At 54.1% G+C, this 15,390-nt stretch overlaps 2 protein-coding genes across 3 annotated transcripts; both read left to right on the top strand.

Moving 5' to 3' along the window:
- Window positions 1-1,085: 1,085 nt before the first annotated feature.
- On the top strand, window positions 1,086-2,822 carry LOC102940792 (ribonuclease). 2 transcript variants are annotated; one of them, XM_007071983.4, is made up of 2 exons: window positions 1,086-1,186; window positions 1,991-2,822. In XM_007071983.4, exons 1-2 carry the CDS (start codon window positions 1,172-1,174, stop codon window positions 2,444-2,446), a joined length of 471 nt encoding a protein of 156 aa, XP_007072045.3. In that variant the 5' UTR covers window positions 1,086-1,171; the 3' UTR covers window positions 2,447-2,822. The 2 variants fall into 2 exon arrangements, with proteins under 2 accessions (XP_007072045.3, XP_043382838.1); XM_043526903.1 differs by lacking the exon at window positions 1,086-1,186 and adding an exon at window positions 1,256-1,910.
- Window positions 2,823-8,601: 5,779 nt separating this feature from the next.
- LOC114022413 (ribonuclease) lies at window positions 8,602-9,160 on the top strand. Its single transcript, XM_043526911.1, has one exon. The coding sequence runs from the start codon at window positions 8,620-8,622 to the stop codon at window positions 9,088-9,090; it is 471 nt and encodes a 156-aa protein (XP_043382846.1). The 5' UTR covers window positions 8,602-8,619; the 3' UTR covers window positions 9,091-9,160.
- The last annotated feature ends 6,230 nt before the right edge of the window (window positions 9,161-15,390 follow it).

Below are 15,390 nucleotides of genomic sequence, written 5' to 3'. Positions count from 1 at the left end.
GCGGGGGCCACAAAGTTATTGTATTGGGGTTACAGAATTGCCACCCTTACTTCTGCGCTGCTGCTGGCGGTGGTGCTGCCTTCAGAGCTGGGCAGCTGGAGACCAGTGGCTGCTGGCCGGGCGCCCAGCTCTGAAGGCAGTGCAAAGTAAGGGTGGCAATACTGAGACCCCCCCATAAGAACCTTGCAACCCTCTCTGTGACCCTTTTTTGGGCCGGAGCCCTCCCCCCACCCAGTTTGAGAAATGCTGGTGAAATCTGTATAGTATAGGGTAAAAGTACACAAAAGACCAGATTTCAGTCTGTGACACATTTTTCACAGCTGTAAATTTGGTAGAGCCCTACTTATGATTCCAAAATTAGTGTCTACGCTGCAATTTAAGGCCGTGCCTCACCCTGGACTCAAGCCAACCACCCCACTCCCTTGCATCTACACTGCAACTGTGCTAACCCAGGGCTCAGACCCAGGACCCTGCAGGGCGGGTGGGCAATGTTCCCTCTAATTTTTTACATCCATGTGCAGAATGAATTTTGTTATGTGCACCAATATGGAGGTGATGTGTGGCGGGAGTGGGGCTGAGGGGTTTGTAGTGCGGGAGGGGGCTCAGGGCTGGGGCAGAGAGGTGGGGTGCGGGGGGGTGAGGGCTCAAGCTGGGGGTGCAAACTCTGGGGTGGGGCCAGGGATGAGGAGTTTAGGGTGCAGGCTGCCCAGGGGCTGGGGTCAGAGGACTCCCCCCAGCCCTCTCCCTGTTGGCAGCAGCTCCGGGGCTGGGGCTGGGGCTGGGCCTGGGGCTGGGGGAGAGACACCTCTCCCTGCCGACAGCAGCTCTGGGGCCAGAGCTGAGGCACCTCTCCTCCGTGGCGGCAGGAGCCCCGGGGCCAGGGGAGAGGCCCACGGCAGCCCTGCATGCCCCAACTTGCTCTGCTCCACTCCCCAGTACCCACCCACCTCCGACCTCTCTCCTCTCCTCTCCCTGTGGCTACGCTCCTGTGCAGCCCTCAGCCGTGCAGGTTAGAGGGAACTTAGCTGGAGGGTCCCAGCTGAAGTGAAGCTGGGACCCAGCAGCTGAGCCCTACTGCTTTACAGTGTAGACGCAGAGCCGCTTGACTCAGGTCCTGGGAATCAGCTGGAAGTATCCCACAATTCCACAGGACAACTTCCTTACTCCTCTCATGGCCACAGCTCAGGTCAGTGTGGACCCGTTCTCTTCTGACCACATGCACTATCAGAGAGCTGTCTGGGTTGGCAGCAGAGAACGAACCCAGCAAGCCTTTTGCAAAGCCTGCTGCTTCCTGCTCACAGTCAGGGCAGGCAGAAAAGTTTTCCCATGGGCCCTAGGGCTAGAGCGGCCATATTGTGGGGTGCTAGGGGGTCTGTAGGCTGCAGTGTGGGTACCAGATCCCCAGGTTTGAGCCCGTGTTAGAAAAGCCCTTTGGTTAAAATACCACATAGACGCCCAAGCTCAGGGTTCCCAATATGGCTCGGCTGAGTGGAGTCCCACTAACCCTGAGCTTACACTGCAGTGTAGACGTACCCTTAGGAGCAGGGGAAGTTTGGCAGCACAATCCCTGGGATTGGCAAGCATTCAAAACACTCTAAATCCCACCCACCTGGGCAGAGCGCCTGGACGTTTGGCGTGGCACATCGGTGTCTGGGGCATTGCCAGGGTCACTCGGGCAAGGGGATCCCTTCCAAACCACTCTGCTTTACAGGAACGACTAGCAGACTGGCTTGGAAATGGCTGGGCCATGGTTGGGGTGAAGAGAAACTAGGGTAAGGGGGGAAAAGCTAGGGTGATGCCACTGCCATGAGGCCATTTAAATACTGTATGTTATGTGATAGAGTGACACTGGCACCCTCTAGTCGCCGCAGTCTTCGGAGAGGACGAGCCCTGAAATCACTGCAGCGGAGGTGAGTCGCCCAAAGGGGGTCCATGCCGTGCTGGTCTCACATTCCCATCTCACACCCACCTCCCACTTTCTCCCCTCCAGCCAACGATGAAGAAAAGGATGGGTCCAGGCCTCCTGCTGCTGATTTTCCTCTTGCTGGCCTACATGGCCATGGCCAGGAGAGAGACGCCGTACGAGAAGTTCCAACGGCAGCATGTCGACACCTCCAGGAGCTGGGAGCCCGACCCCAACCGCTACTGCAACCTCATGATGCTGCGGAGGAACATGACGGTGTCCAGCTGCAAAGAGCTCAACAGCTTCGTCCACGGGGTGCTGGCGGGGGTAGTTGCCATCTGCAGCTCAGAGGGGACATGGCATCATGGGAACTTTTACTACAGCAACTCGCCCTTCTCAGTCACAGACTGCCAGACCACAGGGGCGTCCCTCTGGCCCCGCTGCATTTACAGGGGAGTCGTCAGCCATAAGAGAATTTGTGTCGCCTGCACAAATGAGCAGCCTGTGCACTATGCCCTGCCATCGGTATGCAGTGGCCCGTGAGCCGTGGGGCGGACATGGAGTCCTGCAGCTCCTCTGGGCTTTGGCAATGCTGGCAGCCCTGCGTGCCCATAGCTGCTGGACGCCATCCCCTTCCTCCTCCCCAACAGGGTGTTTGGACACCGCACTGGGGACAGCAACAAAGGCTGTTATTCCTTTTTCTATGGCAAATTATAGCTGCCCCTTCCCCTCCCCCACCCTCTGCTCCCCCACCGTCTGCTCCCATTGTATAATGTGGGCACCTTTTCCCCATCCTTTATCCATGGAGAGGGAGGCGGGGGGGGGGGGGGTCAAAGTGCAGTGGAGATGTTACTAGCCTGAGCCCTGGATGCTGTTTTCTCTTGCTTCTTCCTGCAATAAAATACTTTTTGCAAGTGCAGAATGGCTGGGGGGGGCGCGTTGTGGGGGATTTGCTATAGGCAAGACAGCACTCCCTATTTCCAGTGCTTCAGTAGCAGCCGACAAACATGACTGTCTTGCTCAAAAGGGGCAGGGAATGGGACATGGGGCCTTTCTCCTCTACGGGGTGCTGGTTCCAGACAATTTTCCTTTCCCATGAGACGCCAGGTGGGAGACAGCCCGTGAGAAAAGCTGGGTGTGAAAATCTCCAGACATGGTGCAAATCCCCTTGGGTTTGATGTTGCATATAAAATATACCCGATACACAGGGACAAACCAAAGCACCAGTGCCCAGGCAGGGCTGCAGCATGTGGAGACACCATCAATCCTGGGAGAGGGACGGCAGAGCTGGGAATTTCATGGCAAGCTGCCAAACGGCCCATGAAATATGTGAATGCCTGATCCCGCACTTCACAAGCCCAGGGCAGGAACCCCTGGGCAACAGGATTAAGTGTGTTGTTTTTCCTCATTAAACTCCCTTTTCCTTCCCCCCTTCGCATCTACTCCACCTTTCCACTGGGGTTCTGGGGAGGCTCCTGGCCGGGCCTGGTGGGGCTGCTCCAGATGGAGGGCCCTGAAAATAGGATCCTGCAGCAGCCAGCCTCCCCACACACACTAGCCTCCTGGTCCAGATGTGTCAATTCCCAGATGGGTTTGGGGAGGATGAGACAAGGAATTCATGGCCCGGGCCCCCAAAGCATGGGGCTCCTGGCAGAATTTGAACCCACAACGGTGGAAAAGTGCTACCGCAGAAAGTGCTACCAAATCTCCCCCTCCCAAATGAGGTGACTCTCTCGTTCCTCTCTTAGGAGAGCTGGCGTCTGGGCAGACAGACTTCTGGTGGTCCCTCCCATCCAATGACAGACACAAGTGAGCTCTGTCAGATGTGGGTTAATTTCCTCCCATGACAGTAAACAATTAGAGCTCACGGCTGCTTCTAACCAGGATTTGAACCCATGACCATGCACACGGTAAACAACGTGCACGGCCCCAGACTTGGGCACTCCCTGTGCCCAGCTAAACGGCTCTGTCCTAACCCGCTCATGGCCTCTCCTGGTGCCAGAGGCATTTCCTGTACCAAGCAGCCACAACCTTGCAATGGAGATACGCTGATGGTCTCTGTTCCTAGCTGCATGGCTTTACGTTTAGCTGGATCCAAACACACATTGCTTGCTTAGGCCCAGTTTACCAATCAATCCACATTGTCCTCTAGCAGTGACCCCCGCCCTTGTTGTTTACCCTCCCCCGTCTTTGCTGAAAACTTGATCTGTTTTTTCCAGTCCATTGATACAACCGGTCAATAGCCCAGAAGATCCACCTGGCCAAAGGGGGCCCAATCCGGCAAGAGCCAAGGGCCCGAACCCTGACACGGTCTCGGGGAGAGGAGGAAAAATGAGGCCCCTGGAGCTGGGCGTCGTCACCCACCACAATGGGGGCCCTGATCAGGTCAGGGTCTGGGCAGTGACCAGCACAACGGGGGCCCTGATATCAGTTGGGTTCTGGGCAGTGCTTGGCACAATGGGGGCCCTGATATCAGTCGGAGTCTGTGTAGTGCCTGGCACAATGGGGCCCTGATCTCAGTCGGGGTCTGGAAAGTGCCTGGCACAACGAGCCCCTGATCTCGGTCGGGGTCTGTGCAGCTGTGACCCTTAGCGCCCCTGCATGCCACCTGGCAGAAGTCCCTCTGTTCTGTAACTCCTCTGAGGCCCAACACACTCACTGCCCCTAACAGGGCGCAGTCATAGTATTTCTCTGCAAGGTGTAACAAAGGAAAGCTGCACACACTGCTCAGTAACACCATGGCCTGACATAGGCACAAACAGTGCACAGAGTTATGTGTCTGTGCCACACAGATGGTCCTCACACGTGTTTCAAGGACAGACTTGATCTGCAAGTTCATCCTGACACAGGAACGTGGCTTTACCACTCTGACTAAGGCCAGAGACTTGGGAAGTTACATGTGCCTGAGTCAACAGAAAAAGCCAGCTGAGAGCCGGGTGAGGGAGCCGGGAGTGTGTCAGCTGATTGGAGAACAGTCAGCGGGGCTGTCAAGGTTCCTTCCCCACTCTGACCTCTAGGGTACAGATGTTCGTTCCCCACTCTGAACTCTAGGGTACAGATGTGCGGACCTGCATGAAAACCTCCTAAGCTGACTTTTACCAGCTTAGGTTAAAACTTCCCCAAGGTACAAACTATTTTACCCTTTGCCCTTGGACTTCCACTGCCACCACCAAACGTTTATCTGGATTTATTTTTATTAGGAAAGCGTTGTTTGGAAACATCTTTCCCCCCAAAATCCTCCCAACCCTTGCACCCCACTTCCTGGGGAAGGTTTGGTAAAAATCCTCACCAATTTGCATAGGTGACCACAGACCCAAACCCTTGGATCTTAAGAACAATGAAAAAGCATTCAGTTTCTGAAAAGAAGGATTTTAATAGAAGTAAAAAGTAAAAAAGAATCACCTCTGTAAAATCAGGATGGTAAATACCTTACAGGGTAATTAGATTCAAAACACAGAGAATCCCTCTAGGCAAAACCTTAAGTTACAAAAAGACACACAGACAGGAATATCCATTCTATTCAGCACAACTTAATTTCTCAGCCATTTAAAGAAATCATAATCTAACGCATATCTAGCTAGATTACTTACTAAGTTCTAAGACTCCATTCCTGTTCTGTCCCCGGCAAAAGCATCACACAGACAGACCCAGACCCTTTGTTCTTCCCCCTCCTCCCAGCTTTTGAAAGTATCTTGTCTCCTCACTGGTCATTTTGGTCAGGTGCCAGAGAGGTTATCCTAGCTTCTTAACCCTTTACAGGTGAAAGGATTTTTCCTCTGGCCAGGAGGGATTTTAAAGGTGTTTACCCTTCCCTTTATATTTATGACAGGGGCAGAGACCTTTACCTAGGGGTGCCCGTCTAAGGGCAACTGGACTATAAGGCGAAGGGGAGAGATCCTCTTTGTGCCCATCACTCCAAGGGGCTGGCTCTGGCCGTACGGTGGATCCCCTGCCATGTGGGAGTGTGAACCTGAAAATTTGCTTTGGGTCAGTGTGACCTGCTGCAGGAGGGGCAATCCGGAGCACTGAAGACTCGTGTCCCCTTTTACCTGTCTCTGCCTGGGATGCCGGCAGGCCACAGGGAGCAGCCTCTTCGCGTCTATGCATTAGGCAGTCCTGAGCCAAAGTTTCGGGTTCAGGAGCCTGCCTGCAGCGCCACAGCTGGCCACTGGGCCCCCAGCATTGGTTAACTACTCCCAGCCCCGATTTTCCCCAGATGGTGAGTTCTGCATCGTCCGTCCCACTCCTGGGCAGCTCAGATATTGAAGATCCATTGCCCCCCCAATCCCCGGGAGGATCAAACCAAGTCTGTTCTTTTAACTGGAGTTATCAAATGGTTCACATGAAACACAGCACTGGATGGGTTCAGATTAAAGATAAAGCAAGTTGATTTACAGATGCAGTGAGAGCTTTCAAGTGAGTTCGAGCATCGGGCATGAAAGTCAGGAAAGACAAGAGAAATGAAGATAAAATGCTTCCCCGCAGCAAAAACTTAACAAGCTAGACTTGGTTGAAGGGAAAATGCTTCCCACATGGTCCCAGCAACCTGGCGAACCAGATTCTCAGATCAGGATCAACTCCCAAAGCCAAAAAGCTGGTCCCTTTAGCTTCTTAGGGGACTAAGAGATGATCTGGGGTGTTTTTGCCCCTCGCTTTAATAGTCCGGTCACCCTCTGAAATGCAGTTGCTGGACAGTTACCCCTCGTAAAGGTCATTCCCACAGTGAGGATGGAGACATGGGGTCTCATGGGGACAGAGCCCCCCTTTCTTGGCAAAGACAGGCCATTTGACAGGTGAGGGCCCATCAACTTTGCTGACTCCTGACCAGAGGCATGAGCTTGTGCTTTGTCTTTGTGAACCCAGTTTAGCCTGCCCCCGGACTCGCCTGGCAAACACGTTGCAATCATAATCTCAGCTCATGTTCATAACTCTGGCTATGCATTTCGTGCACACATTCCACATGAATATTACCCATCAGGCTGTCATTACTCTTTAAATGCTACCTTGCATGGAATCCTTGGCATGGAGATTATTACAATAAATGCAGGGTGTGAACACGGGGACTCAGGGTCACACTGAGGTGCTTAGCCATGGGTTGTCGCTGGCTGAAGGCAGGTTGAGTCACCAAGAAGAGAGTTTATACTTGTGCTTTATCTGTGATCATTTTCTGTCTCTATTCTCTTTGCTATGTGGCACTTGAAGCTCTGTTCTTTAGTCCTAAATGTACCCTGGTTTTGTTACAAATTCATCTCACTGCCCCTAACACTGCCACAGTATTTCTCTGCAAGGCACAGCAAAGGAAAGCCGGTGACACACTGCTCAGTAACACCATGGTGTAACGTAGGCACAAAAGGTACATAACGAGGTATGTGCCACACAGATGGTCCTCGCATGTGTTTCAGGGACACACTTGATCTACAAGTTCATCCTGACACAGGAATGTGGCTTTACCACTCTGACTAAGGCCGGAGACTTGGGAAGTTACATGCGTCTGAGTCAACAGGAAAAGCCAGCTGAGAGCCGGGTGAGGGAGCCGGGAGTGTGTCAGCTGATTGGAGAACAGTCAGCGGGGCAGAGACCTTTACCTGGCCCGTCTAAGGTCAGTTGGACTATAAGGAGAAGGGGAGAGATCACCTTTCTGGCCACCAAGTGAGGACAGAGCAGCTGGGTCTCTCTGAAACTTTGCATAGCGGGTTCCTAGCCACGTGGGAGAGGGACACCGAGAAGTCACATTAGGTAAGACAGGGAGCTTCGCTATGGATTCTGGCTGGCTGAGGGCAGGCTGAGTCACTGGGGATGGAGGTCGTATGTGTGTCCTCTCTGTGACCATTTTAGCCTCTGGTCTCTCTGCTTCATGGCACAGAAAGCTCTGTTCTTTAGTCAGGATTGGACCCTGGTTGGTTATAAATGCATCTCAGTGCTGTGATATTGAAGGGAAGGGTGAGGACCCAGCAGAGCCACCAGGCTGGCCATGTCCTGGCTCTTTGGGGGTGGCAGCCTGGGTGATTTCTCTGCCTGTCCGGGCTGCCTGCTGCAGGGAGATGCTTCTGAAGAGCTGGGGAACTGGAGAGCCCCAAGGGCTACCTGCAAAGCAAGGCCAGGGTGTGCCAGGACCAGAGGAGTGTGCCGGGCCACCCAGCCGACGGGAGAGGCAGGGAGCAGACTCATTTTAGCAGCTGCAAATCTCTCTTGCTTTGAGGCAGGGGGGTGACGCGGTGACTTACAGCTCCGGACACCTGAAGAAACATCACAACAGCACCCAGTACAACAGGAGCCCTGATCTCAGTCGGGGTTCGGGCAGTGCCCGGCACAATGGGAGCCCTGATATTGGAGGGGTCTGTGCAGCACCCGGCATAATGGGGGCCCTGATTTCAGGCGGGGTCTGTGCAGCACCTGGCACAACAGGTACCCTGATCTCAGACTGGGTTAGGGTGACCAGATAGCAAGTGTGAAAAATTGGGCCAGGAGGTGGGAGGTAATAGGAGCCCATATAAAAAAAATCCCCAAATATCGGGACTGTCCCTATAAAATTGGTATATTGGGACACCCTAGTCGGGGTCTGTGCAGCACCCGGCACAACAGGGGCCCTGATCTCTGTCGGGATCTGGGCAGTGCCCAGAAGGTTCCGTGGAGAAGGCAGATCCCCACCCTGCACTGTCTCCATCCATCTCCCCCCTCTTTCCCCACTGCAGGTTGATCCAGGGACAGACTCAGCCATGGCCCTGAGGGGAACTCACCCCACATTCCTGCTGCCCCTCGTCCTGCTGGTCGCCAGTCTGGCCCTGGCCCGAGAGGAGTCGCGTTATGAGAAGTTCCTGAGGCAGCATGTAGATGCCTCCGACCCCAGCCCTCCGGACACCCGGCGCTACTGCAACCTCCTGATGCGGCGCCGGGACATGGCCACTGCCCACAAGTGCAAACACCTCAACACCTTCATCCACAGCAGCGCCGACCAGATCAAGCCCGTCTGCGGGGATGGAGGGGAGTCAGCAGGAGGAGACCTGCGCCTCAGTGAAGACCCGTTCCCCCTCACCGTCTGTGAGCTCCAAGGAGGGGCCGATCCCCCCGACTGTGACTACAGCGGGTCCAGTAGCACCAGCAGGATCGTCATTGCCTGCGTTGATGGAGAACCAGTCCACTTCGAGACACAGGTTGAGAGTCAGGCAGGGGAGGGGAATGAGCTGTGATCCCTCTAAGGGACACCGAGTCCTCCCACCAAGTCCTGCATCCAAACCCAGACCTTACCAGGATCAACCCCCGAATCCTCCTTCAATCCAGCCTCCAACCCCCCTCAGATCCCCTCCCAAATCCTCCTTAGATCCAACCTCCAACCCTCCTCAGATCAACCGCCGAATCCTCCTCAGATCCAACCTCTGACCCTCCTCAGATTCACTTCCAAATCCTCCTCAGATCCAACCTCCGACCCTCCTCAGATCAACCGCCGAATCCCCCTCAGATCCAACCTCCGACCCTCCTCAGATCAACCGCCGAATCCCCCTCAGATCCAACCTCCAACCCTCCTCAGATCAACCCCCGAATCCCCCTCAGATCCAACCTCCGACCCTCCTCAGATCAACCGCCGAATCCCCCTCAGATCCAACCTCCAACCCTCCTCAGATCAACCCCCGAATCCCCCTCAGATCCAACCTCCGACCCTCCTCAGATCAACCGCCGAATCCTCCTCAGATCCAACCTCTGACCCTCCTCAGATCAACCCCGAATCCTCCTCAGATCCAACCTCCGACCCTCCTCAGATCAACCCCGAATCCTCCTCAGATCCAGCCTCCGACCCTCCTCAGATCAACCCCCGAATCCCCCTCAGATCCAACCTCCGACCCTCCTCAGATCAACCCCCAAATCCCCCTCAGATCCAACCTCCGACCCTCCTCAGATCAACCCCCGAATCCCCCTCAGATCCAACCTCTGACCCTCCTCAGATCAACCCCGACTCCCCCTCAGATCCAGCCTCCGACCCTCCTCAGATCAACCCCCGAATCCTCCTCAGATCCAACCTCTGACCCTCCTCAGATCAACCGCCGAATCCCCCTCAGATCCAACCTCTGACCCTCCTCAGATCAACCCCCGAATCCCCCTCAGATCCAACCTCCGACCCTCCTCAGATCAACCGCCGAATCCTCCTCAGATCCAACCTCCGACCCTCCTCAGATCAACCCCGAATCCCCCTCAGATCCAACCTCCAACCCTCCTCAGATCAACCCCCGAATCCCCCTCAGATCCAACCTCCGACCCTCCTCAGATCAACCGCCGAATCCCCCTCAGATCCAACCTCCGACCCTCCTCAGATCAACCGCCGAATCCCCCTCAGATCCAACCTCCAACCCTCCTCAGATCAACCCCCGAATCCCCCTCAGATCCAACCTCCGACCCTCCTCAGATCAACCGCCGAATCCCCCTCAGATCCAACCTCCAACCCTCCTCAGATCAACCCCCGAATCCCCCTCAGATCCAACCTCCGACCCTCCTCAGATCAACCGCCGAATCCTCCTCAGATCCAACCTCTGACCCTCCTCAGATCAACCCCGAATCCTCCTCAGATCCAACCTCCGACCCTCCTCAGATCAACCCCGAATCCTCCTCAGATCCAGCCTCCGACCCTCCTCAGATCAACCCCCGAATCCCCCTCAGATCCAACCTCCGACCCTCCTCAGATCAACCCCCAAATCCCCCTCAGATCCAACCTCCGACCCTCCTCAGATCAACCCCGAATCCTCCTCAGATCCAGCCTCCGACCCTCCTCAGATCAACCCCCGAATCCCCCTCAGATCCAACCTCTGACCCTCCTCAGATCAACCCCGAATCCCCCTCAGATCCAGCCTCCGACCCTCCTCAGATCAACCCCCGAATCCTCCTCAGATCCAACCTCCGACCCTCCTCAGATCAACCGCCGAATCCTCCTCAGATCCAACCTCTGACCTTACTTATGTGCCAACTCTCTGGGGCAGGCCTGTCTCTTTGTTCTGTGTTTGTGCAGTGCCAGGCACACTGGGTTGCTGGGCAACTGCAATATGGATAATGATAATAATAATAATGGGCACACTGGGTGCAACTGCAATATGGATAATAAACCACGCCCAAGGAGTTTTATGGACAGTCCTTCCATATTGGGGTTTGACTCCGGTTTTGTCATTAGCCCAGACTAATGGCTCAGGTGGGGGCGGGGTTTCCAAATGGGACCTGAATGCCCAGCTCCTATTAACTTCCCAGAAGCGCTGTCTCTTCCCAGTCTCTGGTCTGACTGAGAATTAGAAGTGGAAAATTCTCAGCGACAGCCAAGCAGCCACATCCATGCTCAGGCTTGAGGAACGCAGCCTGCTATTCAGAAGCACCAAGCAGCCAAAACTTCTGCTGACCCAACAGGAACGTGTGGAGCCCAGCAGCTCTGGAAAATAATGCTCAGGAAGTTTTCTCACCAGGCTTCCTCAGGAATTTGAACCCAGGAGTCCCAATATACCGGCGAACCTGCAAGAATTGAAACTTTAGGAAATGGTCCTAAGCCTTAAATTTTCTGTCCCAGTCTCCCTAGTTCCAGTTCTTGGCCCCACCTCCGTTTCCAGTAGCCAAATGGTACTGTTGCTTGAATAAAGTCATTATTCATTACAGACCCCCTTGAGGACCTAATCAGAAATGAACCCGAATGCTGCTTGATCTGCAAGGAGGCCATGTCTCTTTGGGCTCTGCCATGGTGGTTATAATTCGGAGCCCCCTGAGATGTGGCCATGAGGGTTTTGGGTGAACACCCCCCTGAACTTCCCCATCCTCCTCCCCCAGTGGTCAACGAGTTACATCAGTGTTGCCAATTTAGTGGTTTTACAATCCCCAACCCATACATTTGAACTCCCCTTCGTATTTCAATCCCTGGGGAAAACACTAGTTTGGGCTGAATCCTAATTCTAAGAGGTGAAAACTCTAGGCACCGAGTTTAGCTAAAGTTTGTGGACAGGAGACCATGGTTAATTGCTGCTAGTAGGAGTCATTCAGCCATGCCTAGAGCATAGTAACAGGTTTCAGAGTAGTAGCCATGTTAGTCTATATCCGTAACAAGGAAAGGAGTACTTGTGGCACCTTAGAGACTAACAAATATATTAGAGCATAAGCTTTTGTGAGCTACAGCTCACTTCATCGGATGCATACAGTGGAAAATATAGTGGGGAGATTTTATATACACAGAAAACATGAAACAATGGGTGTTACCATACAGACTGTAACAAGAGTGATCAGGAAAGGTGAGCTATTACCAGCAGGAGAGCGGGAGGGTGGGAGGGGGGAAACCTTTTGCAGTGATAATTAAGGTGGGCAATTTCCAGCACTTTACAAGAACAGTAGGAGGGGAAATAAACAAGGGGAAATAGTTTTACTTTGTGTAATGACACATCCACTCCCAGTCTTTATTCAAGCCTAAGTTAATTGTATCCAGTTTGCAAATTAATTCCAATTCAGCAGTCTCTCGTTGGAGTCTGTTTTTGAAGTTTTTTTGTTGAAGAATTGCCACTTTTAGGTCTGTAATCGGGCGACCAAAGAGATTGACGTGTTCTCCGACTGGTTTTTGAATGTTATAATTCTTGACGCCTGATTTGTGTCCATTTATTCTTTTACATAGAGACTGTAGGTGCTTAACAACTCAGGTCTGGAGCTCCACAGTCAGCTGACAGTCCTTTGGTATGTCTACACTAATCCCGGGCACTGATTCAGGTTTGAGCCATGCCCCCCTTCTGTCCACACACAAATGAGCTGGCATGACCGGGTGACGACTTTCAGTCTTCACAGGGGAAAAACAATGCTCCTTAACCAAGAGCAAGGCTGGGGGTTCTCCCTCTCAGGACGACAGCTGAGCTGCAGTGCTGGCAGGGCAGGGAAGAGCTGCGGGAAGATGAGGCGAGACAAGCTGGGCTGGAGGACGAGCTGAACTGATCGTGAGTTTTATCAAAGCCTCTTTTTAGGAAACCCAAAAGGGGACAAGTGGGCAGTGTACTTCACCCCACTCATTATTGTGTCCCCAAATTAGTCACACCAATTTTGGTCTATTCATTTCTGGTTCCACATCTTCTGTGTTTCACCATGCATGATTTCAGCAATCCTCGAATGATATCCGTGGGGCCTTTTTTGCTTGGATGAATCCAGCTTCTTCGTGTGGGTCACTTGTACTTGTTACAACATTCAGCATTGTTAACGATTTGGCCTGTTTTTCATGGCGGATGTAATGTCTTACACACTTTCCCATACTCTTTACATTTGAGCTCCCACAAGGGGTACACTTTGTAGGCTCCGTGGTCACAACAGAGGTCAAAGAGACATGACTGCAGAGTGAGGCATGTGTAGATTTACAGACTGTGTAGATTTACAGGGGTAGTCGATTATTTTTTGTCAAGGTCCAAATTGCTTGGTCAAGGTCTAGTCAAGGTCCAGACTCCAGAGAAAATAATAAAACAATAATTATAATAATAAGTACAGGAAAAGATTTTGGAGTCTGTTCAAAAGCATCTGGCAGGCTGGATCTGGCCCGCGGTATGCCTATTGAGTACCCCTAGTGTAGAAGGCTCTGCCAGCTGGCTGGTGGGCCGGGGTATGATGCTTGCTTTGGGTGTTAAGCAGTGGTGAGCTTGAGCTAGAACCGGTTGTTAAATTTAGAAGCCCTTTTAGAACTGGTTGTTCTGCGAGGGACAACTGGTTCTAAAAGGACTTCTAAATTTAACCGGCCAAAAGTGGCACCTTAGGCGCTGACTCCATGGGTGCTCCAGGGCTGGAGCACCCAAGGGGAAAATTTGGTGGGTGCAGAGCACCCACCGGCAGCTTCCCACCCCACCTCCGGCCCCAGCTCACCTCCGCTCCACCCCCTCCCCTGAACACACCGCCCCCCCGGCTTCTCTGCGCCCCACCCCCACCCCACCCCAGCTCACCTCCGCTCCGCCTCCGCCTCCTCCCCTGAACGCGCTGCCCCGCTCTGCTTCTCCGCCCCCCACCCCAGGCTTCCCGCGAATCAACTGTTCTCACGGGAAGCCGGGGCGGGCTGAGAAGCGGGTGGCGGCTTCGCCCTCAGGCCCAGGGAGGCAGAGGTGAGCTGGGGCGGGGGGGCGCGAGGAGGGCCACCCGCACCACAGCAGGTAAGCCGGGGAGGCGCGCAGGGGAATCGCTCCTCGCCCCAGCTCACCTCCGCCACCCTCGGCCTGAGTGGGAAGCTGCCCCCTGCTTCTCAGCCCTCCCCAGCTTCCCGCCAAACAGCTGATTCACGGGAAGCCGGGGGGGCAGAGAAGCAGAGTGGGGCAGCGCATTCAGGGGAGGAGGCGGAGCGGAGGTGAGCTGGGGCCGGGGGTGGGGCGGGGCAGGGAGCTGCCAGTGGGTGCTCTGCACCCACCAAATTTTCCCCAGGGGTGCTCCAACCCCGGAGCACCCACGGAGTCAGTGCCTAAGGCGCCACTTTTGGTGTGATCAGTGGGGGGAACGACCACTCCCCCTGCTCCCCACTAGCTACGCTACTTCGCCCCTAGGAGCCAGAGGGACCTGCCGGATGCTTCCTGGGAGCTGCCCCAGGTAAGCACCCCCAGGACTCCCCACCTCGCCCCCCGGCAGGTCCCTCTGCCTCTTAGGGGAAGGGTAGGCACCCATGATGGTGGCCCATGAGACCCTCCTGCCCAGTTCTGGGGGCAGTCAGGGAACAGGGGAAGGGGGTGGATGGGGCAGGGGTCCTGGGGGGGAGTCAAGGGACGCAGGGGGTTGGATGGGGCAGGAGTCCAGGGGGCCATAGGTGGGCAACGACCCCCTCGTGGGGTGAGGGGGGAACCAGTTGTTAAGATTTTGGCAGCTCATCACTGGTGTTAAGTGGGTCAGGGTTCCAATCCTGGATCAGACCTGTTTTGCAAAGAGGCTAGGTTTGGGAAGAGGAGCAGACATCCTTGGGCAGCAACCCAAGAGAGGCTGAGCGTGGGTTAGAAAGTCCTGCTTTAATTGGTGAATATGCTGAGTGCCTAACTCTAAAGCTGGTTTGAAAACAACTCGTGTAAATCAGTCCCATCCCCCTGCCCTTTACACCAAAGTCTGTGAAACCCCCTCACACAGGGAGCAATTGGCAGCATAGAATCATAGAATCATAGAATATCAGGGTTGGAAGGGACCTCAGGAGGTCATCTAGTCCAACCCCCTGCTCAAAGCAGGACCAATCCCCAATCAAATCATCCCAGCCAGGGCTTTGTCAAGCCTGACCTTAAAAACTACCAAGGAAGGAGATTCGACCACCTCCCTAGGTAACGCATTCCAGTGTTTCACCACCCTCCTAGTGAAAAAGTTTTTCCTAATATCCAACCTACACCTCCCCCACTGCAACTTGAGACCATTACTCCTTGTCCTGTCCTCTTCTACCACTGAGAATAGTCTAGAACCATCCTCTCTGGAACCACCTCTCAGGTAGTTGAAAGCAGCTATCAAATCCCCCCTCATTCTTCTCTTCTGCAGACTAAACAATCCCAGTTCCCTCA

Source organism: Chelonia mydas, chromosome 13, assembly GCF_015237465.2.
Source record: "Chelonia mydas isolate rCheMyd1 chromosome 13, rCheMyd1.pri.v2, whole genome shotgun sequence".
Lineage (NCBI taxonomy): Eukaryota > Metazoa > Chordata > Testudines > Cheloniidae > Chelonia > Chelonia mydas.
This window is presented reverse-complemented; position numbering and strand designations above follow the sequence as displayed.

Bases quoted from the DNA above. Each gene is read 5' to 3' on its own strand.
- LOC114022413 (XM_043526911.1), top strand. From the start codon at position 8,620: ATGGCCCTGAGGGGAACTCACCCCACATTCCTGCTGCCCCTCGTCCTG.